The following is a 24,493-nucleotide window of genomic DNA, read 5'->3' on the forward strand; positions in this document are numbered from 1 at the left end:
AAAAGGGCTGGGGTGTTTCTCAATGGTAAGCGCCCCCTGGGTTCAATCCTGGTATAAAAAACGCATGACCAAATCACATTGATACCACCAGTTACCAATGAGGAGTCCTGCTTCCCCACATGTTGAAGTTTGAACATTAGAGAAGCACGCTGAGGCAAGCATATAAAGCAGGGTTTATTTAAAAAGGGGTAACATAGACTTCTCCTGGGAGGGAGAAGGGGGCCATATCTGGTATCCTGGTAGCCCAAGGAGCAAGGTGTTCTGCCCTTTTTATGTCCTAGGCTTCCTTTATTCTCCTGCCCTCTTTCCCTTATCTTTCTCCTTCCTGCATACAAGACTAGGCCTAGGAAATGCTGCTTGGTGGGAAAAGGTGGGAAACAGGTGGGCTGAAGGGCAGGATGGAGCAGCCAAGGACACATTAATTAATAACCTTGTGGCTCCCTGTAGGGAGGGGCAATTCCTGGGACAGGTTACCCTGGCAACAGGTTGGAGCAGGGACAGGTTCTTGATAAGGATGGAGGAAGGACTCTGAAGGAATTAACATTTCAATTCTTCAGGGGATGGTCTCCAACTTTCTGGACTCACTCAAAATTAGCCTCCTTAATCCAACCTGACTGGTTTTACCGATCTATACTGACTTCCTGTCTAATTCTGGCTTCAACATCAGAGCAAAATGTTTCTTGCCGAGACCAGATCCACTTGCTGGGAGTGTTTGTCTTTGGCTTGTAGATTTTAAGAAGCAAAAGGAACAGAGAGTAGTTTAAACTTTAGATAATTGCTGATGAGTTCTCAGTGAAATCAGGAGACCGCCTTTCCCCTTGAACCTGGCTGCTACATGTCCATAGGGAAGTCTCTAACACTGCCTATTAACTTCCATGTGGCTTTCAGGATGAGTAACCAACCAGTGTCTAAAATAACTAGCCCATGGTCATTCCATGATGCTGGCTGAAGAAAGTAATTTTCTCTGCCTCAAATGTCTGAGAAATGTCGACTTAAATTCTCAACTCTGAAAAGCTATGCTCCCCTAAAACAAAATTCACTCAGAGAGGCACTTGCTGCTCTGGAAAGAGCTGTCCTCTCAATTCCTCTTCCTCCTCTGTGCTTCTGTCGTTGTCCATGTGCACAGCGCTGTCTGGATTCTCCTTCTGAATTCAGGGAACACTGGAAAACGTAAGGCTGAACACACACTTTCAGCCTGAAGAAAGGAAGGCAGTTGTGGACAGTCTTGTCACACATATGCAAATGTTTATAGGTGATTTTCTTCTAACTGGACTAAACATAGGTCCAGCCATATGATTTTTGTACTTTTGACCATTTTGGCATATTAAAAGGGTAATTTTTTATATTCTGACAATAACAATATTTTTGAGGGGAAGATGGCCAGCATCTCATTGGGGGGTTTTTCTGCCCAGAAAAATCCAAGCCACCCTAAATAGCATCAAGAATCTGTGCACATTCTCTAGTTATATTTGTGAAACTATATACCAAATGTTTCTCATCCTAAATCTTAATATCTCAAATAATTAAGCCACACTAAATCTTAATACCTCCAATAATTAACAAATAATAAAACACACTCAGAAATATATTTACAAAAGCGAAGCTCCTGATAGATCTACTCCACATGGGTTCTTGAACTAGACAAAGACAAAATGCCTCTGTGGTTTATTTAAGGGGGTACATCAAAGGCAGGGGTTAGGTTTCAAGGACAGAGACTTACTTCTTGATGTCTTGCAGTCAGCAGGTTGGTTGACATCTTGGCAGGTCACACCCATCTCAGGTGCTGGGTGGGATCTTAGGCAGAGCTTGAGGGGAAGTTCACCTGCACAGGCTGGTCAGTCCCTGTGGGGAGTGCCCCAAAGAGTTCCCAGTAACAGACTTAACACTTCAGGAGGCTACTGTGTGCAACACAGCCTACAGAGGGCTTGTGAAAGAATATTATAAGGGAACTTGACTTTTTCCTTTACTGACTTTTATAGTTTTATCCGTTTGTGGAAAAATGCCATTGTATCTCATTCAGCATTGCCATTAATCAATACCTATAATGTATTATTTACTGATAATTGAGGGCAGACTGTGTCTTGTATCAGAGATTCCTTTTCCCTGGCAGCAGTTTTAATTTCTGTTCTTCTATTTATATCCTGTTTGCATATCAAACTGTCATAGATGGGAAGCATATTATCTCATTGTCACTGAGATGCATCAAGAATCTGTGCACATGTCTCCAGTTGTATCTGTGAAACGCTATACCAAATGTTTCTCATCCTAACATCTGAACTCTTAAACCAAACCACAGCCAGCTGAGGCTGTGAGCTCTGTATTGAGTTGTGCAGGAAGTGCTACAATCATGACTGTGCACACTTAAGCTTGACTTTTAAGCCCATACTGCTATGGGACTAGAGGTTTTCTGGGCTAAAACCTAGAATGGTTATCCCTTCCTTTTAAAATCAAACAGGACTTCATCTGAAGTGTGTGATTACTGTGTTTGCCAGTGTTCTTGGTGCTATCACAACCATTTCTGTGATTGATTGAAACAATTTAAATAATGTAATGTCCTTCCCCCTCTGGGACTATGTCTCTCCAGTCATTTCCCTTCATCCTGATTCCACATGTGTTTAGGATGTGGCACGCATGTGCAGAGGCACACATACACACCCTACCCCATGTGAGTTAGTTATGATTTCCGTATGATTTGAGTGCCGTGTTGAGCTATTGATTTCTCACATCCTTTTCCTTGCAGTTATTATGTGGGCATGTGCGGAGACGGAGCCAATGACTGTGGAGTGAGTAGAGATGCCCTTTGCCCGTGCGGGCAGTTCCTCAGTGTCCCTTTAGAGGCCCCGAGGTCCCCTGGGGTTGTCTCCTCATCTTTCCACAGCAGCCACCTGATCATTTTGCTGTGGATGCCCTCTTCTAGCCAAGTGTAGGTTGGAAGCGGAAAGAAGTAAAATGAGGAGTCCCTTTCACTGTTTTCTAGCAACTCCTGGAATGACAAAAACAAGGGAATGCTACCTACCCCCCCACCCATATTTCAGACTTATAAGGGACTTCACAGGAATTAGTTGGTTTAAATCTCACCTTTTATCAACAAAGAAATGACATCTCAGGGAAGTGAAGTGTTTTAGCTTGAGGGCACATAGCTGAAAGTCTGAGCAAAGAAAAAGTTTGATAGTTTTGAGTTATGTGTAAATTACATTTATTCCAGACAAACTTCCACTCTGGGGTTAATTTTTTTAGAGTTAGACTTATCAAAATTTCTTAATCTCAGTGAAATCTTAGACCAATGTGTTTGGTCATCACATACGATGATAGCAAAATCCAAATTAGATGTTTCTGAGATTGTTTCTCATACATGATAAAAAGATAGTCTGCATTTGATATTCTGAGTTTTAAAGATATGATTGAAACAATAGTGTACCTTGAGAATTATGTACATAAGAAAATATTTTAGTAGCTAATTGCGGGTCAAGAAGTGCAAGAGAGGGCTGGAGGTACAGTTCAGTGGTAGCTTTCTTAGCAGGTGCCAGGCCTTGGGTTCAACTCCAGTACAACAAACAAAGAAGAAGAAGAAGAAGATTCCTTTGCATTTCCAAAGCTTACTAGGTATTTAAGATCTAGGTATTTGTTATACTTTCCTCTTAAATATTTTCTTCAAAGTTCTGTGAAAAAAAACCTATGTTTATCCTTGGAGATTCATTATGAATTTTTTAGCCTTATGTTGTATGAGCAGTACTTAGACTGCTCTTTAAAACCTAGAATGGATATCCCTTCCTCTTAATCTTGTGATGTTTAGAACAAAACAAAGATACCAAATGCTAAAAAAGACATAGTGTGTCTTTCAAAGAGTTCATTGTGTGAGGGAAAAAAGAATCATGTGTAAACTAACTCTAACGTATGGTAGATGACCCCCCATTATATAACAGAGACAGAAAAATCATTGAGAGATAAAAGAGGAAGAAGAAAATATTCTTACAGTATCTTATAACTATTTGAACTTCAATCTACCAGATATGGCACCAGGTACTTTGTGTTTCTATAGAACTATATAAATGCAAAATCTCCTTGTAAGCCCATACTGCTAAGGGACTAGAAGTTTTCTGGGCTATTGACCAGTTTTCTCTGTGGGCCATTTGGACACTTTACAGTCTTTATGAGAAACAAATGAGCCCTTATTTCAACAAGACTACACATTTACTACATACTAATATTACATGAATCTGTGTAAGTGTGACCTGATCTCTGTGTCCAGTGACATTGCTGTATGTCCCATCCCAGCAGTTACTTGGTTGGCTGGATCACTCAGAATAGGGAAAGGTGGAGATTCATCTCTCCCTGCTTTTCATGAAGATGACCTGCTATGTGTAAGAACTGAAATGGTAAAGGTCTCCAACCAAAGTCTATACAAATCTGTCATCCTTTTAATACACTTTCTATGATTTTTTGGGAGGGTACTGGGATTGAACCTCAGGTCACTTGATCACTGAGCCACATTGCCAGCCCTTTTTATTTTTTATTTTGAGTCAGGGTCTCATTAACTTGCTGAGGCTGGCTTTGAATTTGCAATCCTCCTGCCTCAGCCTCCTACATCACTGGGATTACAGGCATGCACCAACACACCCAGCCCTGAATAGACTTTCTGAATGAGTGCTTCCATTTCTTCTGACATCTGCACCCCCACGGCTAACACATTATGTGAACATGTGTGCAGATGCATGCACACACCACCATACCACCGTTCTACCTCTGGATCACTGTTTAGGTGGTGCCTCTCATTGGTGACTATGGATCTAGGGAGGCACAACATGAACAGAGACCGGGAAATGAAGGTTATAGTGTTGTAAAGCTGGATATGGAGAATAGCCTGGCCTGAAGAGTCCCAGGTATGACATGGTTGGATCATTCCAGGCTTTGAAAATGGCTCATGCGGGCATCTCGCTGTCAGAACAGGAAGCATCAGTGGCCTCCCCCTTCACCTCGAAGATAGCCAACATTGAGTGTGTGCCTCATCTCATCAGGTAAACCACTTCTTCCTCTCCCACCCCCATTTGAACCCCAAAGGGTTCATAGGGTGTCTTTGAAGACAGACAGAATTCAACTCTAACTCAGGGACATAAATGCCAGGACAGAGGTATGGGTGAAGTGCTGTTGGAGCACCAATGATAGGACAATTAACACTGCTTGGGAATGCTGGCAAATGCCACCAAGAGAAATGACTTTTGCTGAGCTTTAAAGAATAGTTGGGTGTGTCATGTGGGTGGTTGAAAGATTAACTTGCTACTTAAAATCTGGTCCTCTTTTCCCACTCCTGTAATTCCCATGCTGGATACTTCCCAGCACATTATTCTCAAGAAAGCAGAAAGGGAATATGTCACTAGGTAGCTGGTGTATAAGAACTATGAGTAAGAGCTGAAATGGTAACGGTCTCGAACCAAAGTTGGAGGTAGCTTCCCCAGACACTATTGTATGTCTCCAGAAAAAAAAAAATTGATGAATATCCAAAATGCTTACATAAAAGATATTACAGTTGACTCAGGAAGGGGAAGGAGGCAAGGGTGGTTTGTTTTTCCAGCATATCACCCTTACTCCACTCTCATTTCTGATTTTCTCTCTACTTATATTTTAAATGCAGTACAGAAAAAGACACTAGAGTTCATATTTTGTTCATAAATACTATTTCCTTGTTTTCTCTAGCATGAGGAGGACTCTAGGCATCTTTGTGGTCTGTGGTCTGGGTGCCATTACCAACTTTTTAGGTGCATATAAAAAAAGACAACTTGACATTCTTCAGCATGTCCATTGGTGCATCAAAATGAGCAGGTCCCTGGAGGGAAGGTGTCAGGTCCGAAGCTTCATGCTACTGGATGCACGTCAGCAAGGAAGCCTGATGTATCTCCCTAAACCCTGGGCATCTGTATCTGTGTCCTTCCTCACCCACTAACACCATCACCTCTGCCACCAAAGCAGCTCCTCTTCCCAGCTCCTCATTTCTTGTTCCTGGGGATGATTAGTCCTTATAGTCAGTCATTGAGTTCCATAATCTTAGAGGGCTTTTAACTCTAAGCCACAAGGGAAGGTTTCAGTGACTTGAAGAATGAGGAAGTCTTATGTAAACATAATGGAGGTGAGAGAGAATCCTAGTTGGGAGAAATGGGAGAGCCACTTTTGGAAACAGGGTTGTAAGTGGGAAGTATAGCAACAGGCAGAAATTCTTCTCAGATGGGAGTTACGGAGGTAACTGGAGAGCCAGAGCTGGTGGACCTGTGCAGGGAGTTTGACCTCCTGGATAGCTGTTCAGAGTGCCTACCGGATCCACCCCAAATGGAGAATTTCTGATGTTCTTCCTCCTACGTGTGGCCTAATGCATTTATGAATGCAACACACTGTGTTGAAATAGGAGTCAAGATATAAAATTTCTATAGTGGCAGATGGCTTAGTAAGACTTCAGGGTAGAAACTCTTTTCTTTTGCATTTCATAGATCATAAAAATTAGGTATGGTTCAGCTCTGTTGGGCTCATTTTACCCTTTGCTATCCTAGATGCTTGCTTATGCCTGAAAAAGCACTCCAGGAGGGCAGTGAGGTACGATTTTAGATGCATAGGTTCAGACCCACAGGCTTTCATATTGTGATCCTTTGAAGCATAATTCACTGATGGTTACAGTTCAAGTCAAGGGCAAGGACTGTGTCTTATTCATTTCTCTATCAAGTATCATGCCTAGTCCTAAGCTTAGTACATCAGAACATTCAATGGATGTTTCTGGAATGTGTGAACTACACAGAATTCATAATCATTAAGAATAGTTGTAATTTTGGAGGCTACCCTTTAGCCTTTACTCAGAATGGTTTTAGTATTTTCTTTTGAATCTGGCTGCCTTCATTTTTCTGGAATTATATTCAACTGTAGAAAAAAGATGAAATCACAGTATTTACGTCAGACTTGGGGAAAGCATCCAGGCTTCACATGCTTGCCTCTTCTCAGCTTGTCTTCTGCTCCATCATCTGTGTTGAAAACAAATGGTGGCAACTCACAGGCTGTTGGAAAACATCTGCCCAAAGCAACCTGGCCCATCTCCCACCCCAACTCTCTTGCTAGAGGCACAGTGACTAGTAGTTTGGCCTATATTTTCCTTTTCATGTCCTGGTTTTGTTAACAAAGTCTTTAAGCAGAGCAGGTGTCCAGTCACTGGGCCTAGAAACAAAATGGATGTGGGTCTCTCTCCTACAGATTTGTTTCTGTCCTGACAAGAGGAGGGTGCAGGACTGTTATGTGCTATTGCCTCCTGTTTCTTCTGTCTCATCATAACCCACCATCCAGCAAAACTCTGCTAAAGGAAAAACAGCTCAAGTGGAAACTTTTTTTTTTTCACAAGAGGAAGTATCTACTTTCTAAATTGCAATTTTAGCTGTAGTCTCAGTCTCTTGATCTCCAGGCCAGTTCAGATTATTACCCTAGCTTCTCCCTGGAACACTGAAGCCAGAAAAACTGATTTCATCTCAAAAATCAGAACCACTCCCACACTTCCTACAATGTAAGAGCACCCATCCTTTAGCCTTATGTGTCTAAGGGCTTCTAGAACACTCACACAACCATTCCCAGGAAGCATGTGCTATTAAGATATAAAGAGTCACAATTAAGGGAGTATGTGAAATGCTATACCTAATCCTAATGTCTGCACTGTGTGTTTTCTCTATGGGTGCATTATAATTAGACATGATAATGGATTCATTATGTCATATTCACACATGCCCATAATGTAATTTGATCAATCTTGTGTTGTGTTTTTAATGTACACGATAGCCTTCTTACTCCAAGGAAAGATAGAACTGTGCCTGGTTCATTTTATATCCTCCATGACTCTCAGTAAATGCTTGTACCTCATAAGGCCTAAATAAATCTGAGTCAAGAATCCACTAGTGTAATGACTAGAGGAAAGAAAGAAAGAAAGAATGAATGAATGAATGAATGAATGAATGAATGAATGAATGAATGACTAAATATATGAGAGGATGAATCAGTGATTAAGTGAATATATATCAACAGGCTGTTAAAAATCAGACTCTTTTTGAAATGTAAGAAAGATAAGTAGATGTGCCTCATACCTAATCGGCTATTTTTATTTATTTATTCTAAACAGAGAAGGCCGAGCTGCTCTGGTTTCATCCTTTGGAGTATTTAAATACTTGATCATGTATGGCATAATCCAGTTTGTTGGAACATTGCTGCTCTATTGGGTATGAACGAAAATCATTTCTTCCCAGTTCTAATGCATTTATATATCTGCATTTCTGGTTTTATTCTCTGAGGTGTAGCTCCTACACAGAATTCAATGTTTTATACATAAATGACATCTTTTGAAGTACGTGCCTACAAACTTGGAGACCTGGTATAATGATGCATGAAATGTGGGCTAGAAATAAGTAGCTGTGGATCAGTTTTCTAGGGTGTTGTGTTTCTCCATATAACCTGAGACTTTTGACCTCTCCAAGCCCCTGTTTCTTTCTTTGGAGGATGAAGAGAGCTTCAGAGCAGCCTAAATATAACTCTGCAGGAAATGGATCAGTCTCCAACTGTGGAATATTTTTGGCAAGATTGAGAAGAGATAAAAAGGAGAGAAGTTGTTGAATCAGATTTTGAAAGGCTAGAATGCTAAAAATTTCCCACACTGGAGTTTTAGTCCTACATCTACCCAGAACTTGCACAGTTAGACCTTAGCAACTCTTTAAAAGGTGAAAAAAAAAACTCTTAAAATTAAATGGTAATAAACATTAAGATCAATTAATTCTAAGGAAGAACCACGTATAGGTTGAAAGTGATCTTCATTAGTCCAATGATAGTTTGCTCGACAGTTAAAGGATTATAACAGTCTCAAAGTACACTTTGGGAAAAGAGCTATTTTATTGCTTTTCTGGGAGATTTAAGAGGTGAATCAGAAGACCACAAGCTATGTGGCATCTTGTGGGCTGTGTCACATGTGGAGGGCCAAAAGGCAGCCATGCTGAGAGAACAATCAGACCGGAAGCCAGGAATCCTGGGTTCACATTTTGAATCCTGGGTTCACATTTTGAATCCTGGGTTCAAAACACAGATTGGGACCAGGCATGGTGGTGCGCGCCAGTAATCTCAGCAGTTTTGGAGGCTGAGGCAGGAGAATCATGAGTTCAAAGCCAGACTCAGCAAAAGCAAGGCACTAAGCAACTCAGGGAGACCCTGTCTCTAAATAAAGTACAAAAAGGTTTGGGGATGTGGCTTAGTGATTGAGTGCTCCTGAGTTCAATCCCTGGTACCAAATAACAAACAAACAAAAGCAACACAGATTAGGTCTTATCCTTGGCAAATAGCTGCTTCTGAGCTGTTGTATGGGCTGATTTTCAAAGCCCTCCATAGAACTGCTTTTACAGTAAAAACTAAAGCTTCTATTAAAAACTTTGCCCTGCTTCATCTTTTTTTACCACTCAGGGGTGGGAAAGGGAAAGAAGAGAAAGACTATAAGAAAAAAGCTAAAGAAGACAGAAAGAACTAGAATTTGGGGATAGGGTGAGACACTGAGGAACCAACTACCCCTTTTCCAAAAGGTGAAAGCAGAACTTGTCTCTACGGATGGAGTAGCAACCACAGTTCATACAGAAGTCGCTCGTTCTGCTTATCTGGACTCAAGTAAGAGAGTCCTCCAAGGACCTTGACCCAGAAACCTTTGAGCCTTTGGTTCACTCTCTAAAAGGCCTGTCATATTTTTCATGTGCATAAATCTGGTCTGTAATGTGAGTAGGTTTTGATGTTGAAGTTTAGTGTACTCAAGGAGGGGGTTTCAGGCTTTAAAATCTTCTACTGAGAATCCCATTGCTGAGAGGGCAGAGGCCAGAATTAATGTGACCAATAGGAGTGTGATTCCATATGATGGACTCCCATTGCTAATGTGGAATTCAGTTAAAGGTTGGGAAAGTAATGGTCTGTCTCATTTCATCCCATGAGACGCTAATGATTTTAGGTAAATCGTTTGATTCCTGAGGAGAGGAGAAAAATAACAATTGCCTCTTAAGAACTTTAGAAAGAGTGTTGGGAATGATACAGACACTCTGTAGTGACAGAAACCACACTTACATTTACTTTTCCTTCTTTTTCAGCAGCTACAGATCTTTGGGAATTACCAGTATCTCATGCAGGACGTAGCCATTACTTTGATGGTCTGTTTAACAAGTAAGTTCTTTAGCAAAGTCAAGTGCATTACTCATATTTATTTCTGAAATTCTAGAACTACCTACACAAGTAACAACTTCTGAGAAAGTGGCATCCTAATTACTCAGATCTTGTTGCCTATAATCTTTTCAAAGTAATGTTGGGGTGACTTGAGTCTTAAAGTACCAACTTGATAGTAAACTATTCTGATAGCAAATAGGTTTTAACTTTAAAAGTTCTGAGCTCTTTGTAGGTTTTTGTCTTAGAAAGAGAGAAAAATGAATAAGAAATCTAGAAAGGGAATTTTTTAAAACCTAAGGATCACTTTCCATTATTCAGCTTTCTCTTCATATTGACGTGAAACTAGGGTTTTTTAGGTCCTTGACATGTGAGAACAAATGCTAGTGTTTTATTCTAGTGGAATTCTCTCAAAAGCAAGGTGTGGCTTACAACAGCTATTATTCATTTCTTTCCTTTGAGGTGACGCTGATAAAGTGTTTCCGATCGAGGAACTCAGGGCCTGATACTAACTCTTAATAAGTGAGAAAGGTAACTGCCTCAACAGAGGGCAAAGAAAAAGTATGGCACTGTCATCCCGTTTTTTTTTTTTTTTTTGTTCAACAATGGAGTACTATGAAAAATAACCAAGAAAACATCAGATCATGCAGGATATTAATAACTTTGAGAATTTCATGTAGCATCTTAAAACATGAAACTGATATTGAAGTCATTTATTATATCAACCAAATGACAAAATTCACTAGTTTCAGAGACACAAATGATATCAGTTTCGATGATTAGGGTTGAAGTGTCTATTCATAGCCCATTAAATATTTTTCTATATGCTATTAATATTCAGATGACTGAATAATTTTGAATCAAGGCTATTGCTTCTATGATTTTGGGTATTTTAAGCAATTTGCATGATTTATTTATGAATGAAACTAAAAAGGAATGCTAAGAGTTTTCAAGAACTAATATGGCAGGCAGTGGGGGGTGGGGTCGAAGCCATGGACATCTTCTACCACTCTCTATCTGGACCCAAGATAAGAGAGTCCTCCAAGGACCTCTGTGACCATTGGCAACGTACTTAAGAAATAAATTATTTCCTCATGTGAAATGTCCTCAGGTATCCCTGAGGATACCTATGAAGTCTACATCATGGTGCACTGTGCACTAAACACTCACATGGAGCTCAGTGATCTCACACTGCACCTCTCCTATTTTTTCTTTTGACAAGACTGGCTGACTTGGTGAGTGCTTAAAAAGAATCAGAATGAATTTAGGTAGACTTATGTCACTAGAAACCTTAAAATGTGGGCAGTAGTTCTAGTCTTGCCTCAGAATTGCTATATGACCGTGAGAAAGTTACTTTGAGACCTACCCACTAATTCCATGGTTGATTATGGAGGTGAGGCTTCTTACTCTTTCCAGTGACAATAGCCTATTGATCATCATGCCAGTTGGTCACCCTGTGAAGCTCTCAGTCTCTCATTCCAGTGTGGGCTCAGTGGGGATGTTGGGATGACTCCAGGAAGGACCATGATTACCTCTAAGAGAAGACTGACTTGGAAGGGTGCTAAATGGGAAGCATGATGCTCTATCAGAATGACAAACCGTGTCCAGTTATTATTCAACACACCTATAGCTGGTCTGGGAGATGGGCTGCCCTCTAGAAGACTGGTGAAGATGAGCGTGGAGACAAAACATGTATTTTCATTTACTTGCTCTTAACTCTCTGCCTTCAAACTTTCTGTTTTCCCCTCCCTGCAAGCTCCATCCTCCCACAGTCAGGTCATTTCCTGGTCGATTTCAAGTATTAAAATGACTTTCATCTTTAGATATGAAAAATCCAGGTATCATAAATTAATATTTCACATTTTTATCTAATTCAAAGCTTTTCTCCCCCTAAATCAAGTCTGACTTGTGGCTTGGAGCTAGCAGTGGGAGAGGAGGCCATGTCCTCTCTTTATTTGCCTTGTTTCACCCACTTTCCTCCCTTATTCAGGGAATAAGAGCGACAAGAGCAGGGCTCTTCTTACGTAAGTGGAGGCATTGTAGTTCTGTCCTGTCAAATGCCTCTGACATAGCAAACTCAGGAAATCTGTGTGGTGCTCACTTGTGAGTTCTTTGGAGATTCCCTGTGGATGGGTCTGGACTAGACCACTCCCTAACATGGAAGTAAATGAAAATACATGTTTTTTCTGACCCTTCAGAAATCTTTTCTGCTGCTGTGTTCTAGTGGTACACACCACAAAGACTTTAGCAGGCTGCACCATTGGGCAGATCCCTTTGGGGTTGCTCTTGCCAGGCTAAATTCCATGACGTCTACTTGACCTACCAGACAATAAGTGTGTAGCTTGGTCTCACTGTTTCCCTCCCTCCTTTATATCTTGCATAGAAAAGGAGTATGCACAGTCAAATCTCCTCTCAAAATCACTTCCAGTCTCTCCTAGAGTGGGTTTTATGACTTCTCCTTAGATTGTGGAGACACTGAGGAGAAAAAGACAGTTCAAAGCTGGGTGTAGCGGCACACGACTGTAATCCCAGTGGCTTGGGAGGCAGGGCAGGAGGATCCCAAGTTCAAAGCCAATCTCAGCAAAAAGTCAGACACTAAGCAACTCAGTGAGACCCTGTCTCTAAATAAAATACAAAATAGGGCTGGGATGTGGCTCAATGGTCAAGTGCCCAGAGTTCAATCCCCGGTACCCTCCCCCCCCCCACTGCCAAAAAAAGAGAAGAAAGAAAGAAAAAAAGAAAGAAAGAAAGAAAATGACAGTTCATACTACTCCTAACAACTCCCCTTAATGAATATCTTGATAATCTCTATGGTTTTCCCTTGCTAAGTCAATACACAGAGCCAGGGAAGGGGATGCTTATAGTTGATGGTCCAATATGGGTCTCCCTTACAAGGTGCTATGGAAACATTAGGATCTTATCTCTTCACACTAATTGGCACTTCCTAGTTATTGTCCTTAAACAGACGGCTCACCCAAACTCTCCACACAAGAAAAGCACTACTCAACACTCTGATACACAAGCATTCTTGTCTTACTCCATGTAAAGGCACAAAAAGGGGGACTTAAAAAGGATGATCTCTCAAGTTTAGAGTTTAGTGGGGGATTCACATGTGTGAAAAAATGAGATGCAAGTCAAAAGTAGTGAGTGGCAGAAAATAGCAGATCTTTGGGAGTTCAGAGAAAGGAGTGATTGTTTTTGATAATCTGGGTTTCTGGAGGAGAAAGCAACAGAGAAAGGAGAGAGATGCTAGGGATGGAACACGTAGTACTCACAACAACACAGTAGGGATGGATAGATTTCAAAAACATTTTGCTAAAAGAAGAGCATTTCAAATAGAAGGAAACAGCATGAGCAAGAGCTGATAAATATGGGGTAAGTGTTTTTCAATTTGACCATACTGTAGGGTACGTGAAAAGAAGCAGCAGGAGATAAAATTTGAAAAGGTGCGTTGGGCAGAAAACAGAAAATCTTGACGGCTGAGAAGGGTAGACATTCATCTGTAGCCCTCATGAGTCACTGACAATTGGATGCGATCAGTGTGAAATGACTCTTGTCAAGGCTCCTTACATTTCCAAGGAAGCAGTTTGAGGCTTGATATTGAGAAAAGACAATGCCATGGTGTGTTTAATTAGTTTATTTACTTACCTATGTATAATCTTATTGGGTTCCCGTAGGATAAGGCAAATTACAAAAACAGCCAATAAGACAAGAAATGATACATAAAAGAGAAAATCAAGGAGAAAAATAAGATAAAGTCAGGAGGGGAAGTCAATTAGGGAAGAGCATGTCTCAAAGGCCGCTTGGACTCTAATCTGTGTAGCAACTCCCTTAAAGAAAATTTCAACTAGCCACATCTCTCTCCTCTTCCACAAGATTCAATCACACTCCATCAAGAAGATAGAGAAGGGAGGTGATTAGGAACATAACTACCCAAAAGCCACCTAAGAACAGAAACTCTGAAGCTCATGGGCCTGAGGGAGGCTAGAATACTGGAAATTCAAAAATGGGCTCACTTCCTTTATTTCTAAACAGCCATATTCTCTCTCTTACTTTTTCCATTCTTACTGTTTCTTACTGGGCTTCTACTCATTGACCTTGCAAATGTTCCCCGAAGTGTGGCAATAGGGCTGAGTCTCCATAGCCTTTCTGCTTCTTTTCCCAAGGTGATGAGCTCAGTCTCTCATTGCCACAGCTGCAAGCCTTTTAGAGAGGAAATTTATTGACCCACTTGAGTAAAATGTCCACCATGAGGCCAGTCATTTTCTGTGAGTGAAGGTGGGGCCATATAACTGAGCTCCATCTAGGCCAAATACTCCAGCAGATGAGAGTAAGCAGTATCTAGAGAAGTGGATGAGGGAGGGAATTTCTCCATGACATATATTTCTTCCATAAACCCCACCAGTGCTTTGCTGAGCACCTTTTCTGGGATGTGATCCCCTTGGAGAAGCTGGTGGGAGATAAAAATCTTTTCACCTTTGACATGTCATGAGGTTGGAGCTCCAGGGGCACAGTTGGTTAGCAAATGGTACTTATGAGCAATGTCATGAGATGCACTCAGAATTTTGCATGTAGTTCTGATGGGTTTATGAGTCTCTAGAAATCTGACTTGCATGGTTTGAAATATTTGTAAAGCAGATCAACTACATGACATCCAAAGGATGCCGAACAATTAAAGATTACCTTTTGATACTAGAACATGAAGTGATAGAATCTTCCCTTGTATCAGGCTCTATGCCAGAGTTAGTAAGGGATGAAACTAATGAAGCAGGGTTTCTTCCCTCAGGGAGCTCACAGGCTGCTGAGTACATAGGTAAACAACTGAATTTAATGAAAGACACCCTCCATCATAGCAGCATTGTGAGTAATGTGCTGTGGGAACTCATGGATGGGGTGATTAATTCTGAGTAAAATGTATGATTTTGTAAGCTTACATTCCTCTGCACACTGTCCAATAGCATATGTCATCATCATTTTAAGGAAATCTGGACAATTCAGAACAGTTTCTCTGCCTAGGGATAAACAGCACTACTATCCAAGTTGGTATTTTAGGGCTTCTAATTGTGTTCAGTTTAATTTATGAAACCCATTGTACTGCAATGTGCTGCAGAGCAGAGAACTTGAGGCTTTACAGTCAGACAGACCTGAGTTCACATATTCACCCTGTCACTCACTAACCTTCTTTAAGCAAGGGGTTCTACTTCTTTAAACCTCATTTTCATCATCTGTAGAATTTATCTATTTTACGTTGCTTGTTCAGGGAATAAAGATGATATTTATAAAACACTTGGCACAATCTCTAGAACCTAGTAAGTGTCCCAAGATGGTATTTATTCTTTTTGTTGTTATTTATACTCAGTAAAACAGATTCCCTGTTAGAAATATTAGAATTCTCTAATATGGAAAAAATCAAAATACTCTATGTAAGTTTATTCAATGCTCTGAGTGTTGTTTTAGTCAGCTTTTTTTTTTTTTCCCTGCTGCAACTGAAAGACCTGACCAGAACAATTGTAGAGGAGGAAAAGTTTATTCAGGGGCTCATGGTCTCAGAGGTCTCAATCCATAGACAGCTGGCTCCATTCCTTGGGGCTTGAGGTGAGGCAGAACAGCATGGCAGAGGAATGTAGTGGAGAGAAGCAGCTCACATGATGATCAGAAAACAGAGAGACTCCACTCCCTAGACACAAAATATATTCCTAAGAGGCACACCCCCTCTTACCCACCTCCTCCAGCCACACCCTACCTACCTTTAGCTACCACTTAGTAAATCCCATCAGAGGATCAATTCACTGATTGGGTTAAGGCTCATAACCCAATCATTTCTCTTACAAATCCTCTTGCAGCATGAAGCTTTGGAGGGGCGGGGGGGCAAAAGCTTTGGAAGGAAACCTCACATCAAACAGTAACAGACATCAACCGGTTATTGCTACAAGAATGCCAAATAAAACCTACTCCCAACATTGGGGCTTATACCCCCCAAGCAGTTATTCTTCCCGCTAATGGGTTTATAGCCTGACTATCATTCAGAGGATCTAGGTTGCTCAGCACAACCATGATGCTTTAGAATGTAGATGGGTTGATTTTGGTCATGCTTTGGGGTTTGATTCAGTTCTTTACATTCTCCATTTAGGGACAACCTGAAAGGACAGACAGTGTATATTCTCCCTGAGAGTCACAGAGAGCAAAAGAGAGCAAGGTGAATCAGGCAAGAATGCTTAAAACCAATGTTAACATCTCTTTGGCTACACAATGCCACACAGTGAAGCCCCAAATTAACTCCACCTCTATGAAGCCAATAATTCAATCTACCACAATTCTTTTGTTAAAAAATAAGATTAAAAGACCAAGAAACTATAATGAGCATGTGTAAGAGAATTGACCAAAGAGGCAGAGGCCAAATGCACAGAGAGGTCACTATCCTTCTCTCCAAAACCCTCTTTATGAATTCCATCTTGGATACTGGAGGGCAGAGAGAATGCCAAACAGTTCAGCCTCTGCCTTCTGTGACCTGGGAATATGGTTTCTTCCATCCCTGACCTCAGCCCACACTGTATCCAAGCAATGACTTCTGACCGCAACCACCAAGAGTTAGGCCAGATATTGCAGGTGGGGTGCTCAGCCTCCACAAGACTGCCGAGTTCAGCCTCAAGTCTGGGGTTCATCTGACCACTTGGTTGCAAATTTAAGGGTTCCCACTACCTTCTCAGATACAATAATTTGTTATGACAACTCACAGAATTCAGAGAAGCACTATGCTTATGATGGCACTTTTATTTATAGCAAGAAGATACAACTCAGAACTAGCCAAAGAGAGAGACACAGGGGGCAAATTCTGGAAGGAGTCCTGAATGTGACTTCCATTGTCCTTTCCCCATGGGGTCAGGATGCCTCACCGTCCTGACACACAGATGTATGACAATGTGCAGGGTACTGCTAACCAGGGAAGCTCAAATGAATGTCAGAGTCTAGAGATTTTATTGAAGGTTTCATTATTAAACATGGCTGATTGAATCATTGACCAAAGGCTGAGCTCAATTTCCAGCCACCTCTTCTTACAGATCATGCTGATATGTGGCTCAAAAACTTAGATCTAATCCCACAGTTGGTCTTTTGGTATGGCCAACCCTATTCCTGAGTAATGTTGTTAACATAATATCCTCCTCAAAGGTACCATCAGTCATCTTATTAGCATAAACTATCAGAACCCACCATGAAAAAGAGAGATTCTCCTGGCACCCAGGGATGTGAAGGAAACATCCCAGAAAGTAAGGACAAAGGCCCATCAAATTCTTTAATATGCAATTTATTAACATCTTCCCTTGGTCTTCAAATTGTCTGAGGAGATGTCTCTCTCCCCCCTGCACACTCCACAGGCCCTAGCCTGCCACCCTGCTTGGGAATCACTGATGGAACTGCTAATGGCAAGAGTGTAGACAGTCATAGAGCTTTGGAATAAATGTGTTGAAAGGAGTTTTGGGTACCATTTAAACATTTCAACAAGCTCATTTTGAAAAAAGTGAAGAGTCAGAGAGTTTAATGGCTAACCCAGGACACAATGAACCAATGAAGACCTGCTTCAGAGTTTTGTTATCCCAAACTGAACATCAGTCCCTACCACCCTGTCTCTACGTGCACAAATGCAAACATGAGCATCCACCTTCTACCTTCTGTTTATCAGACAAACCCGAGATAAGCTGTGAAAAGGGAAGGAAAACAAAAACTGAAACATGATTATTTTAAAATTTTTATTAATACATATTAGTTGTACAGATTAATGGGATTCAGTGCGATTGTTCCGTAATACAGTGCACATAGATCATATCTAACCACCCCTCTCCCACCCTCACATCCCCCACCCCCAGCTTTCTGGTCTCCAGTTATCACTATTCAGGTTGACTTTTTTTCCAGTTTTCACATATGAAAGAGACCGGGCAGTGCTTGTATTTCTACATTTGGCTTATTTCATTTAATAAAATGTCTTCCAGTTTCATCTATCTAAAGAAGAATGACAGGATTTAATTCTTCTTTATGGCTGAATAATGCTCTAGTGTGAGTGTGTGTCCGTTTCTTTGTTGATAGGCACCTAGCCTGATTCCATACTTTAGCTATCATGAATAGCACCCCCATAAACATGGGCTATCAATTCTCTCTGATGCTTTTATTTTCTTTGTATATATGCCTAGAAGTATCATGGTAGTTCTAGTTTTAGTTTTTTGAAGAACCTCCGTATTCTCCATAGTAGCTATGCTAAGTTACAGCTCTAATAACTTAAGTTCCTTTTCTCCATACCCTTATCAGCATTTGCGATTTTTGTTGTTATTGAATGTTTTAAATCATAGTAGTCAAAGTGGTGTGAGACAGTATGTCATGTATTTTTTATTTGCATTTTCTTGGTGACCAATAATTTTTAAATATGAAGTTTCTAATTCCTAATGTCTCCACACTTATCTGCTCTGTCTCGAAAATGCATTTCATTTTCATCAGTTTGGTAGAGTATATGACTTCTAAGAAGGATGTAGTCATCTTTATATAGAAAATAATTGTTCTTTTTAATTGCCAATTTCCAATCCCTAAATTAAAAAAAAAAAAACCCTAGGGTCAAAAACACAATACACCACTCTTATCTAGAAGCAAGATTTTTCTTTGGGTTTTTTTTTCCCCTGAGTGGAATGTGCATTAAAAAACTCCCGTTTATGTGTGTATCCAGGAAGAAACAGAACACACTCCTGGCACAGTTCCTGGCACATTGAATTGCTCAGAGAATGCTGGTTGAATGCCTAATAGATGGAGTGCTTTCTTTAATTACCAAACATACAAAGATTAGTCTAGCCAAATGCCTATTTATTCTAATTCTCCACTTTCCTGTCATCACTTGGAGATAATATTTGTGTTGCATACCCCATGTGGAAGGCCATCTTCCTCTTTTACGTACCATCTCTGGTTTGTTTGCTTGTGGAAAAAATGTGTGTGCCATGTGGTATGGTAAATGTAATAATTCCAGGCTTTTTAATGCATTACTTTTCATTTCTAAGGGTAAAGCAAGGAAGAGAGAAAGCTTGTATAGAATTATGCTTATGTAGTTGTAAACCTTAAACTCATGTCTGCTGAATCTGAATTCTAGTACAAGACACAAGATAATGTGTATCTCAATTTTTTATTCTTAATGATGAAATTGTAAATTAGGAAAAAATATGCTTGTGTTTCAGTGAGTTCAACACATGCCTACCCAAAGCTGGCTCCATTTCGACCAGCAGGACAACTCCTCTCTCCGCCTTTGCTGCTCTCCGTCTTCTTGCATTCCTGTTTCACTTGCATTGTGCAGGTCTGTGCATTTCTCTATGTGAAGCAACAACCCTGGTATTGTGAGGTCTACCGAGACGCGTGAGTTTATTTTCTTAGCTTTCCATTCTGATGATGTAATTAGATATAGCTTGGTTCAAACATATATCCTAAAATTTTAATAAACAAAAATTGAGTCTCCATGCTTCAAAACACAAGTGATAAAACAGAAAACAGTTAATACTGGAGTGCTGGATGAGCCATGTGGAGAGGGTGGGGAAGATCTGTCACACTGCTGATTGATGTGTACATCTCTCAGCGGGTTGACTGTGTGAATTATCCATTCCTTGGTGGTTTGAATTTCCCATAGACCAAGGGCTGGGAAACATTTCCTGTAGATGAGCCAGACAGTAGATATTTTAGGTTTTGTGATCTGGACGGTCTCTGTTGCAATTAGTCAATTCCACTGTTACAGTACAAAAGCAGCCATAGACAATATGTAAATAAGTGGGCGTGGCCATGCTCCAATAAAGCTTTGTTTATAAAAACAGGTGGTACATTGGATTGGCCTGTGGGCTATAGTTTGCGGTCCCTAAAACAGCCATACAGAGAGATTAGCTTAAATTAATTTGGATTTTTCCAATGAACATTACAATTAAATGTTAGTTGATGGTATTGTTGTTCTGATGGAATTGGAACATTAGACTGAAGAAAAGTCTCTTCACCTCCTAGGCTTTCTTTGTTTAACTATATAAATCAAAGGTAAGATGAAGTAAACTTTATCACAGAAGCAAAAACTTTAATTTTTCTGAGGAAGCCTCCCTGACCCTAAAAGAAAACAGGAAAAGAGCTTTCTGGAAAGGTGCATGCACACATATTACACTCCATCCTCCCACCATTGTGAGAGTGAAGGCATCAGAAACCCAGAAATCAGTGAAACTCATATGGAAAACTATCAAATGATGTCTAAGGTTGTTGTTTAGATCTCAGATTCAGCAATTCAGGTATTACTTGAAGTACAGAACCTTGTTTAGACTCAGAACCAGATTCCCCTCTCCCCCAAATTGGAGTGCATACACTCACTCTATCAGTCAAATTCTGATAGAAACCACAGTGTGGTGAATAGGGAATGGAGAAGAAATAGGGATAGTTCTGCTTCTATCCCTAACTGGCTGTACAATACTGGTCAACTGTAATTCAGCCCACCTAATCTATTTGTCTATTTGTGTGTGTGTGTGTGTGTGTGTGTGTGTATGTGTGCAAGAATGTGAGTTCTGATCCTTTGTTCCAAGGGTTTATTTTGCAAACATTAACTGGACATCTACTATATCAAAGCACATTTCTGGACCCTAGGGAGCCCAGGATAGTGATTTTAAGTCTGACATTTGAATTTACAATTGGAGAATGAATCTTATCAATAAAGTTATAATAGTAATTATAAACTTTCAAGCTAAAGAAGAAAGCTAATAGAAAATAATGTATAGGTTTTATTATTGGGGGGAGAACAAAAAAGAAGAGGTAGAAAAAAAACCACTGAAAATACACCAGTCGGGACTGGGAAATCCTGAATCTTATGCAAGCATTTTTCTGAGTAAATATTATATGACCCCACTGTACTGTGCCTAAGGATTTGTTATAAATTTAAGTAAAACAAAACAAATCAAAAGAAAAAGAAAAATTCCATATTCAAGGAAATCATACCCCTCAGGTGGAAAATAATAATATATCAACAAAATCATTGCAAAATGATGAGCTAAATGAGCAATAGAGGAAAGAATAGAATGTGTTAGGTTCACTTCCCAGTAAAAGTAATTTTAAATATAATGATCTTTGAAAGGTAAGTGCTACTTCAGTTAAAGGGAACATGCCAATTTGATCAGTTTGCAAACTGTGGCATTTTAGGAACAGGGGATAATCCCATCTGTCAGGAGTGTAAGGAGTGTGAGAGAAGTGACAAAAGATGACAACGAAATTGGGGGTCAAAAAGGGGATGTGAAGGTTTCCTAGATCAGTCTGAAAAGTTTCCTTAATTTATTGGCAAAATGGCGTATAAATTACGTACCTCATCATAGGAAGCACATCATGTTCAGGAAGATTTTTTTCTATATAAGGAGAGAGGATTAGAGTAGGGAGATTCAAACTCAGGACATAGGAGGCTCCCCGTAGTGCATGAAGAAGAACACACACACACACACACACACACACACACACACACACACACACAATCCAATTCACATGGTACATTTACTCTTTGAATTGAAAGAAATTTCTTAGAAAATTGTCATCCAAGCCCTTTCAAGACTTGCCCTTAATGTAATGACACAGACCAATCCTGACATCCTCTGAATTTTCTTCTTTGTCATTGCAACAAGTGAACAAAATGTCTTGGTAGTTACCAACTGGAACAGGTTGAAAGCTGAGGTCCCAGGGTAGTGATTAACTATTTTTTTTTCATCTAATGGATTAAAAATAGAATTGAAAGTTCCATAACTGCTGGCAATTCCTTTGTAGTGAGTGCTTCCTGGCCAACCAAAGTAATTTCTCATCCAATGTGAGTTTGGAAAGAAACTGGACTAGAAATGCAACTCTGATTCCTGGTTCAATTTTAAGTTTTGAGACTACCACACTGTGGCCCATTGTCACCTTCAATTGCATCACAGTAGCATTCATCTTTTCTAAGGGAAAACCATTTCGAAAACCTATCTATACAAACTGTAAGTATATAAAATTTAATTATTTTTTTGGTTCTGAATACTTATCTCCTCCCCACCCTTCCCAGAATTTTAAGTTACTAATGAAGAAGAAAATAATTTCATTATTGCAGAATGAATATTGGATGTGATGGTCATGGGTGGTAGAACCCCGGGCAAAAACTTGCACATCTGCAGATGAACAGACATTGTTCAATGGTCATATGAGTCCTTTCCTATTGGAAGCCACCAAGAATCATTTTAAGCACAAACATATATGCCACACTGTTTTTGTAAAAGGGTTTGAACCAATTCAACTACAAGTTGACCCCTTGGTAACTTCAGAGTATTGAAGAAATTATCGTAGCCATTCATTCTGGGCCCCTATTTCCTCATCTGTAGAAAGTGAGTCCTCAGGGAGAACTGCATGAGGAATTTCATGTGAAAGGGTCCAGCACTTTTATTAGGGACTCAAAAATTCTTATTTACTTCCCTATATGTTCATCTAAGTGAATAAAAAATGAGCACCCCCGCCCCCCCCCAAAAAAAAAACTTTTCAAAGCTACAATCAAGACCTTTGTGCATAAAAGCCAGAGAATATTTTCTGTTCCAAAAGACGAGACACTGTTGAGAGTTAAAAGAAAACCATGATTGATAATCGTGCCAGGCTCAAACACCAAATGACTGAGCAAAAGAGGACTCATGGTCACCCTGTTGATGACCATGCAACTGTTCCAATAGTTCGGTATTATAAATACTTTTGGTATAAAACTTACATTGCTTTTCAGAAAGTTTGTACCAATTTCAGTCCTATCATTCCTTTGGAAAGAGTTTGCTTCAGGCAGCATATCCAACATGGGAAATAAAAAAGAAAATTCTTGTCAAGTCAAATAAGACTTTTTAAACATAATCTCTCATTTGGTTTTAATTTGCAATTTTTGATTTTCAGTGAGGATTAAATACATTTTCATATCCCTAGCCATCTCTTCTTCTGTGAAATGTCTATGTACATTTTTACATCTATTTATTTTTTCTATTGGATTACTGTTACTTTCCTTATTACCTGTGTAAGCTATTTATTCTTTTATGGGTTTTTTCCCCCATTTCCTTTATACACAGAAAGCTTTTCTAATTGTAAAGTAGGATAGATTAACACTGTGTAGTTTTAAAAATTTCTTTTAGTGTTTTTTAAAAAATCTAATATAATTTTGGTACATTTTTATGGTAGGGATCAAATTAGTTTATCCTACTAGTCAATCAGTTTTTGTAGCAGACTTTTTTTGACTATTGAGTATTTAATATCCTTTCATTCATTTGTTCCCTAGCCAAGCACAATACCAACTTCATCATACCTCTATTCACATGTATTTATTATTTTCTTATAATTTATATTACATAAATTTATATTACATGTTATATATATATATATATCTATATGTATGTAATTTACTCCAGACTGTCTTTTGTGTTCCATTGATAAGCCAGCCAGTCTATTTTTGATCTTTCACTATATTTTAACAATTATAATTTCATAAGATTTTTTTAATAAGTAGCAATATTAGTGTAGCCTCATTTTCTCAACTTTCTAAAAACTTTTGAATCTCAAGTGTTCTAGAAAGACAGGTACTAATAATAGCTAGCTATAATATTCCTTCTTCATTTCCCATAACTAGAATGCATGCCCCTATTTTCTATCGTAGTGTATAGTCCAGAACTTCTAGGACAATCTTAAACAATAGCAGGATAGTAGGTAGCTTCACCCCTTGATAAAATAGTTCTAGTAGTTTTCATTCATAAATATGACTGAATACTGGTGCAAGGTAGCCCACCTCATATAAAGATAATACCCTTCTTTTACAGTTAATCAATAGTGTTTTTTAATCAAAAAACAGGAGATATAATTCATAGAATGCCTTCCCATGATCTGTCTTGATGATTATTCTTTCTTCTCTTTTGACCTACTGCTAGAATGTGTTATATTAAGAAGCTTATTATTAAATTGTCTTCTTGAGCAAATCCTACTAATTTGACGTGGATTATACATTTACTAAGTTGAATTTTTATAGTTTTTTAAAATCTACATTTCATATGGGACTCTGAAGATTTCTGTGTTAGGTTTTGTTAGGCTTGGGTAATAGATTTGAAACTTCTTTTTTCTTTCTTCTATAATTTTTTTTTAGTAGGAATGATCCTTTCCTTACCAATTTGCAAGAAATAATTAGTAAAATCATCTGGTTCTACATTCTTCCTTTGAAATAATTTTTAAGGATTCTTATGGATTACCTCTTTTAAAACTTTTTTAATAAAATATATTGTGCACATAATGCAATTTC

General features: G+C 39.4%; 1 protein-coding gene across 1 annotated transcript in view; it reads left to right on the top strand.

The window, feature by feature from the left end:
* Positions 1-24,493, top strand: part of ATP13A5 (ATPase 13A5) — a gene marked incomplete at its 5' end in the record, with an annotated part of 107,813 nt that overhangs the window by 75,223 nt on the left and 8,097 nt on the right. Inside the window, 6 exons of the mRNA XM_081302842.1 lie at positions 2,741-2,783; positions 4,906-5,015; positions 8,135-8,231; positions 10,122-10,194; positions 19,398-19,572; positions 21,982-22,184. Coding sequence (XP_081158968.1) covers positions 2,741-2,783; positions 4,906-5,015; positions 8,135-8,231; positions 10,122-10,194; positions 19,398-19,572; positions 21,982-22,184 — 701 coding nt within the window. The remainder of the gene's footprint in view (positions 1-2,740; positions 2,784-4,905; positions 5,016-8,134; positions 8,232-10,121; positions 10,195-19,397; positions 19,573-21,981; positions 22,185-24,493) is intronic.

This window comes from Spermophilus citellus (genome assembly GCF_964194105.1).
Source record: "Spermophilus citellus genome assembly, chromosome: 7".
Taxonomy (NCBI): Eukaryota; Metazoa; Chordata; class Mammalia; order Rodentia; family Sciuridae; genus Spermophilus; species Spermophilus citellus.